General features: G+C 41.8%; 1 protein-coding gene across 1 annotated transcript; it reads right to left on the bottom strand.

The window, feature by feature from the left end:
• Nucleotides 1-828: 828 nt before the first annotated feature.
• Nucleotides 829-5,654, bottom strand: ccr12a (chemokine (C-C motif) receptor 12a; the record flags this gene model as incomplete). Its single annotated transcript, XM_084327569.1, has 2 exons — nucleotides 5,558-5,654; nucleotides 829-1,929 (listed from the first exon to the last, which is right to left on the bottom strand). The coding sequence occupies exon 2, from the start codon at nucleotides 1,918-1,920 to the stop codon at nucleotides 829-831; it is 1,092 nt and encodes a 363-aa protein (XP_084183695.1). The 5' UTR covers nucleotides 1,921-1,929; nucleotides 5,558-5,654.
• Between the last annotated feature and the right edge of the window lie 2,600 nt (nucleotides 5,655-8,254).

The raw sequence follows: 8,254 nt of genomic DNA, 5'->3' as shown, positions 1-8,254 counted from the left end.
GGGTTCCTGCTGTATTAATGTCACTATAAACAGGTTTAGGGAGTAGCCACATTGATCCATCACAATCCTCTCTCTCTCTCCCTCCCCCCTCTCTCTCCCCCTCCCCCCTCTCTCTCTGTCTCTCTCTTTCTCCCTCTCTCTCTTTCTCCCTCTCCCCCCTCTCTCTCTGTCTCTCTCTTTCTCTCTCTCTCTCCCCCCTGCCTCTCTCTGTCTCTCTCTCCCCCCCCTCTCTCCCTCTCCCCCCTCTCTCTCCCTCCCCCCCTCTCTTTCCCCCCTCCCCCCTCTCTCTGTCTCTCTCTTTCTCCCTCTCTCTCTCTCTCCCTCTCTCTGTCTCTTTCTTTCTCTCTCCCTCCCCCCCTCTCTCTGTCTCTCTCTTTCTCTCTCTCCCCCCTCTATCTCCCTCTCCACCCCTCTCCCCCCTCTCTCTCTCCCTCCTCTCTCCCCCTCTCTCTCTCTCTCCCCCCTCTCTCTCACTCTCCCCCCTCTCTCTCTCCCTCTCCCCCCCTCTCTCTCTCTCCCCCCTCTCTCTCCCTCTCCCCCCCTCTCTCTCTCTCTCTCCCCCCCTCTCCCTCTCCCCCCTCTCTCTCTCTCTCTCTCCCCCCTCTCTCTCCCTCTCCCCCCTCTCTCTCTCCCCCCCCTCTCTTTCTCTCCCCCCCCTCTCTCTCTCTCCCCCCTCTCTCTCTCTCTCCCCCCTCTCTCCCTCTCTCCCTCTCCCCTCTCTCTCTCTCCCCCCTCTCTCTCTCCCCCCTCTCTCTCTCTCTCTCCCCCCTCTCTCTCTCTCCCCCCCTCTCTCTCCCCCTCCCTCTCTCTCCCCCCCCCCCCCTCTCTCTAGCAGTCAGCCGTGTGTGGGGTCCTGTGCGAGGTGGTCCTGGTGCTCTGGCTGCTGAGGCTGAGGTGTCTCTTGAGGCAGGGGACCCTCTTGGCCAGCAGCCTCCTGAAGTGGCTCTGGAACTTCTTGCCGATGAAGGTGTAGAACAGCGGGCTGATGCAGCAGTAGAGGTACGCCACGTTGCGCGTCACGTACAGCGCGTAGCTCTCGGCCCGCGAGGCGTCGCACCACGCCGCGTCCTTCTCGCCGCCGACCGAGAGCCGGACGGCGAACAGCAGGTTCACCACGTTGTACGGCGTCCAGCAGGCGAAGAAGGTGAAGACGATGACGAAGATGAGCTTGATGGCGCGGCACTTCTCCTTCATGCGCGTGGACAGGACGGTGACGGCGATGCTGACGTAGCAGTACATGACCAGGAGCAGCGGAAGCAGGAAGAACAGCAGGAACTGCTGGTAGTAGCTGACCAGGCGCCAGAACTGCATCACGTCCTCCGAGTAGCCCGTCTCCGAGCACATCCAGCCGTCCTCCGACTTCCAGGTGTTGTGCAGGATGAGCTCCTTCACGCTGGCCAGGACGCTGACGCACCACACCGCCACGGACGCCGCCACGGCGTAGCTCTTCCTGCGGCTCTTGGCGGCCGCCACGGCGTGCACCACGGCGAGGTAGCGGTCGAACGTCATGAGCGTGAGGAAGAGGATGGAGCTGTAGAAGCCGATGAAGTAGGCGCTGCTGACGATCTTGCACAGCGCCGCGCCGAATATCCACTCGGACGAGTGGTAGGCGGCCAAGAAGGGCAGGCTGGAGGCGAACAGGAGGTTGGAGAGGACCAGGTCCAGGAGGAAGATGTTGGTGACGGTGTTGAGCTTCTCGAACTTGTAGAGGATGAAGAGGACGAGCCCGTTGCCCAGGTAACTCAGCAGGAAGTTGGTGTAGTAGAAGATGGGTATGAGCTTGGCGCCGAAGCGGTTGATGTCGGTCGTGTCGCACAGGAAGACAGAGCCGCTGACAACGTAGCTGGGCTCGCTGGTGTCCTCCCCGTCGTAGCTGTCGTTGAACAGGCTCATGAAGTCTTTGTATTCGTCGGAAGCCATGGTCGCCACCTGCAGACGCACAGAGAGAGGTCTTTAATGATCTATGTTCCAAAAGGCATATTGATTGAGTAAGTCTGGTACAGGGGCACAGCACCACTATGACAACACACCAGCGCCACCATGTGTTTCAAATGAGTATTATTGTAAACTACTAACGGGTCGGTCGCAGTCAACCAGCACCTACTAATGAGTCGGTCGCAGTCAACCAGCAACTACTAACGAGTCGGTCGCAGTCAACCAGCACCTACTAACGGGTCGGTCGCAGTCAACCAGCAACTACTAACGAGTCGGTCGCAGTCAACCAGCACCTACTAACGGGTCGGTCGCAGTCAACCAGCACCTACTAACGGGTCGTCACAGTCAACCAGCACCTACTAACGGGTCGGTCGCAGTCAACCAGCACCTACTAACGGGTCGGTCGCAGTCAACCAGCACCTACTAACGGGTCGGTCGCAGTCAACCAGCACCTATTAACGGGTCGGTCGCAGTCAACCAGCACCTACTAACGGGTCGGTCGCAGTCAACCAGCACCTACTAACAGGTCGGTCACAGTCAACCAGCACCTACTAACGGGTCGGTCGCAGTCAACCAGCACCTACTAACAGGTCGGTCGCAGTCAACCAGCACCTACTAACGGGTCGGACCCTTTAACTCAGCTAGTGGATCCTCTATGGTCTAAATCCACTCGGTTACATTATTCTAAAAATATTTGTGAAAGCTTGGGGCCAGATTAGAAACAGACGCATCATTGTCTAACATGTGATGGTTTGGACCTCTGTTCCACTGTGTGTGTGTGTGTGTGTGTGTGTGTGTGTGTGTGTGTGTGTGTGTGTGTGTGTGTGTGTGTGTGTGTGTGTGTGTGTGTGTGTGTGTGTGTGTGTGTGTGTGTGTGCATTATACATGTATTAAACTACCCATGCAACCATATACACTGTACTTATATGGAACGTACCCTTGTGTTTGCTGAAATTAAGTTTTTAAGTTGCAGAAAATTACAGCAAATGGCTTTTCTTTATTGCGTTTCTTTTAGCCTATGAATCCTAGGGAAGCCCTGGGTTCTTAACACTTTCTGTGCCGTTGACGTAAAACTACGTTTCTGTGGCCTGACCGTTGAGTGCCGGAAACGTAGATCTCCGTTTCTGTTTCGTTATTACTTTTATTCGCTGTTGCCATTCATAACCCATCGAGGCACCTTGTGCATGCTGTCCTGAATGTGTCTGAGATCGCAGACGGTCAATACCGCCGCCTAACGCCTTGCGGCCGCTATTGCACTCCATTTGAAACAATGTGGTTTGTTTTCTCGGCCGAGCTGCGGCGTGGGGGCAGGTTCTAAACACTCCGGCAAGACAAGCGGTCACCACGGTTGCCTCGACGAGTTCATCCGCCCGCCCGTTCATGTGCAATGCTGGATAACGCCGGACAAACGATTGCGATGAATATTTGGAATGGCGATCAGATAATTGGATTATTCTTTTTGCAGTACATCAGAGACAAGGTAAGGACTATATATTACCAATTGAACCAGTTGAACCGATAATTATTTTCCCGCGATTGCAGCCTGTGTGTGTGTGTGTGTGCGTGCCGTTGGCTGCGATAGACGCACGGAGGGCCGGTTTTTCCCTGTCCCCTTTCGTGCATGCACGAGGAAACATAATACCGATAATCTAGCGTTGATTTCAGGATGATTCGATAATCAGGCGAAAAATGGCAACGTGATAAATGGATTTCACTAAAGGGCTGTTTGACGGAGTTCCATGGGATTACACAGGATCACTCTACAACTATACTCATATTCACCACGGTATAAAACGGAAATGTATAGATGAAAAAATAATCTGTTTTTTGCACGTTGACTGGAAGAAACCCACTGACAATCGACGGCGTTATTAGATCCATAGCTATAATATAAAATATAGGTTTAGCTCTACAAACAAGGTGAGCGCTTAATGGGTGGCAAGGCCTATGCACTTCCCGGAAGGGGCGTGGCACCCAATGTGTTAAAAGGACATAATGTACGGTATCTTTTCAACAATTCTATGCGACTTCCTTGAATCTGTGTTTTTCTTTTGGAAAGAAACTAGTCTAAATCTAAAGAAACTAGTCTAAATCAAAGAAACTAGTCTACATCAAAGAAACTAGTCTAAATCTGAGAAACTAGTCTACATCAAAGAAACTAGTCTACATCAAAGAAACTAGTCTAAATCAAAGAAACTAGTCTAAATCAAAGAAACTAGTCTAAATCAAAGAAACTAGTCTAAATCGAAGAAACTAGTCTACATCAAAGAAACTAGTCTACATCAAAGAAACTAGTCTAAATCAAAGAAACTAGTCTAAATCAAAGAAACTAGTCTACATCAAAGAAACTAGTCTAAATCAAAGAAACTAGTCTAAATCGAAGAAACTAGTCTACATCAAAGAAACTAGTTTAAATCAAATAAACTAGTCTAAATCAAAGATTATTTATTTTCCTTTGTCCTCCCGTGTACTGAATACACAGTTGTATTAATACAACAATGTATTAGTATATTTTCCTTTAAAGGTGCTATAGATTAAATTTGTCTGTAGAGTAATCATTAAAAAAAAGAATACATCCACAGAGCTGTTAGAAAGGTGCGGAATAAAAGTATTGGTTCAGAGTGACCAATCAGCTTCCTTTGAAGAACTACAGCTACGGGCAAAGATACTCTACCAAGTATTTGTTTTTATTTTATTTTTACGTTCTATTCTAAACAGTTTGAAAGGAAGACTTTCCAGATGGTCAGGCTATCAAATATGATCACTGAAAGTAAAGTAATTTGTACCCTTTAACTACCTACCTCAAACTATAGTCTACCCATATAACTCTGTATGATAACATGTATACAATAATGCTGTATATACTGTATATATTTTTTTTTTATATTTACCATATATATATATTATATCCATATCTTTCTGAATACACCTGCATATAATCATTTCTATATACACCTGCATATAACCCATATAACTCTGTATGATAGCATGTACAATAATGCTGTATGTATATACATACCGTATATATATTTATCTAAATTTGTCTGTATATACCTGCTTATAATAATTTTTACATACCTGTAGATACTATATCTATATCTGTACATATCCCTTACCTACTCTTACTAGTTATACTGCTGGCCAGTATGACTTACTACCATAGTGTCTTTATACCTGTATCACTGTACATATTAATACTAGAACTCGGTACATACATCTTATTAGGACTATTACTCAGTAGTACTAATTTATATATCTTATATCCAATTTAATCACCTGTACATTGTATATTACTATTGCTCTTTACTGTTACATTTTACACTCTGGTTGGATGCCAAACTTATTTTCGTTGTACTGTACTTGTGCTGCATGATGACATTTGAATCTAATATAATCTAATATAATATAATTTAATCTCAATCTCTTTTCATTATCCAGGAAAATACATCCACAAGTGTTTATCCTGAAGCACTTAGATGATCTTAACTGAATCATCATAACTGTAAACATCATTGCTTTAAACAAGACCCCTGAGAATAAATTACATGGTAAATCCCTGTGGATTTACAGATTCTATACCAAGAGGAGATTATAAATTGTAAACTCCACGTCATCAACTCACCAGTGCCTGCTTTCCTCAAGAGTCTTATTAATTCCAAGAGGACAACAGCACACTAGATCCTGCGTCTGTCTGTGTGCCTGTGTGTGTGTCTGTGTGTAGGATGTTCTGTTTGTACTGAATGTAAAAGACACAGCAGGGGGCCGTCTCTTCTCATCACTAAGGAGGAAGTAGAGATTTAATTATGAGAGGAGAAGAGAGGAAGCTGAGCAGTGGCTCTTTAAACAGCAGCGTGTACAACTACTGAGATACATACAACACACACACACACACACACACACACACACACACACACACACACACACACACACACACACACACACACACACACACACACACACACACACACACACACACACACACACACACACACACACACACACACACACACACACACACACACACACACACACACACTGTAAAAAGTAACCAGCATTTCACAACATTTAACAGTATTATCTTACAGTAACATATTGTAATTAAGGCCTCCTGTAATATCCCAACAAATACATGTAAAAAAGACAGTATCTTTTGATTTCACATTATATTATTCTTATTTCACAATAAAATACCGCAATCAAAATCCTCTGTAATATCACATCAGATGTTGTAATCTCACAATAGCATATCAACATATCACATTATATTATTCTTATTTCACAATAAGATATTGCAATTTTATACAAAACAAGACGAAAGTGTTTATCTGTAATATCACATCAGATGTTGTAATCTCACAATAGCATATCAATTTATCACATTATATTATTCTTATTTCACAATCAAATATTGTAATTTTATACAAAACAAGACGAAAGTCTTTCTCTGTAATATCACATCAGATGTTGTAATCTCACAATAGCATATCAACATATCACATTATATTATTCTTATTTCACAATAAGATACCGCAATCAAAATCCTCTGTAATATCACATCAGATGTTGTAATCTCACAGTAGCATATGAATATTTCACATAATTTATTTATTATTTCACAATAAAATATTGCAATCAAAATCCTCTGTAATATCACATCAGATGTTGTAATCTCACAGTAGCATATCAACATATCACATTATATTATTCTTATTTCACAATAAGATATTGTAATTTCATACAAAACAAGACGAAAGTGTTTCTCTGTAATATCACATCAGATGTTGTAATCTCACAATAGCATATCAATTTATCACATTATATTATTCTTATTTCACAATAAAATATTGTAATTTTATACAAAACAAGATGAAAGTCTTTCTCTGTAATATCACATCAGATGTTGTAATCTCACAATAGCATATCAATTTATCACATTATATTATTCTTATTTCACAATAAAATATTGTAATTTTATACAAAACAAGATGAAAGTCTTTCTCTGTAATATCACATCAGATGTTGTAATCTCACAATAGCATATCAATTTATCACATTATATTATTCTTATTTCACAATCAAATATTGTAATTTTATACAAAACAAGACGAAAGTCTTTCTCTGTAATATCACATCAGATGTTGTAATCTCACAATAGCATATCAACATATCACATTATATTATTCTTATTTCACAATAAGATACCGCAATCAAAATCCTCTGTAATATCACATCAGATGTTGTAATCTCACAGTAGCATATGAATATTTCACATAATTTATTTATTATTTCACAATAAAATATTGCAATCAAAATCCTCTGTAATATCACATCAGATGTTGTAATCTCACAGTAGCATATCAACATATCACATTATATTATTCTTATTTCACAATAAGATATTGTAATTTTATACAAAACAAGACGAAAGTGTTTCTCTGTAATATCACATCAGATGTTGTAATCTCACAATAGCATATCAATTTATCACATTATATTATTCTTATTTCACAATAAAATATTGTAATTTTATACAAAACAAGATGAAAGTATTTCTCTGTAATATCACATCAGATGTTGTAATCTCACAGTAGCATATCAACATATCACATTATATTATTCTTATTTCACAATAGAATATTGTAATTTTATACAAAACAAGACGAAAGTCTTTCTCTGTAATATCACATCAGATGTTGTAATCTCACAATAGCATATCAACATATCACATTATATTATTCTTATTTCACAATAAGATACCGCAATAAAAATCCTCTGTAATATCACATCAGATGTTGTAATCTCACAGTAGCATATGAATATTTCACATAATTTATTTATTATTTCACAATAAAATATTGCAATCAAAATCCTCTGTAATATCACATCAAATTTTTTTATCTCACAGTAGCATATGAATATTTCACATAATTTATTTATTATTTCACAATAATATATTGTAATTTTATTAAAAAAAACAAGACAAAAGTCTTTCTCTGTCATATCACATCAGATGTTGTAATCTCACAATAGCATATCAACATATCACATTATATTATTCTTATTTCACAATAAGGTGTTATAAGTGGTTGCTAGGGTGTTTCTAGGTGGTTGCTGTTATGGGTGGTTGCTAGGGTGTTTCTAGGTGGTTGCTAGGGTGTTATAAGTGGTTGCTAGGGTGTTTCTATGGTTGCTAGGGTGTTATAAGTGGTTGCTAGGGTGTTTCTAGGTGGTTGCTAGGGTGTTATAAGTGGTTGCTAGGGTGTTTCTAGGTGGTTGCTAGGGTGTTTCTAGGTGGTTGCTAGGGTGTTATGGGTGGTTG

The sequence above is a fragment of the Notolepis coatsorum genome (genome assembly GCF_963971535.1).
Source record: "Notolepis coatsorum genome assembly, chromosome: 13".
NCBI classification, from domain to species: Eukaryota; Metazoa; Chordata; class Actinopteri; order Aulopiformes; family Paralepididae; genus Notolepis; species Notolepis coatsorum.
Note: the sequence above shows the minus strand (reverse complement) of the source record. Positions and strands in the feature narration are given on the sequence as shown.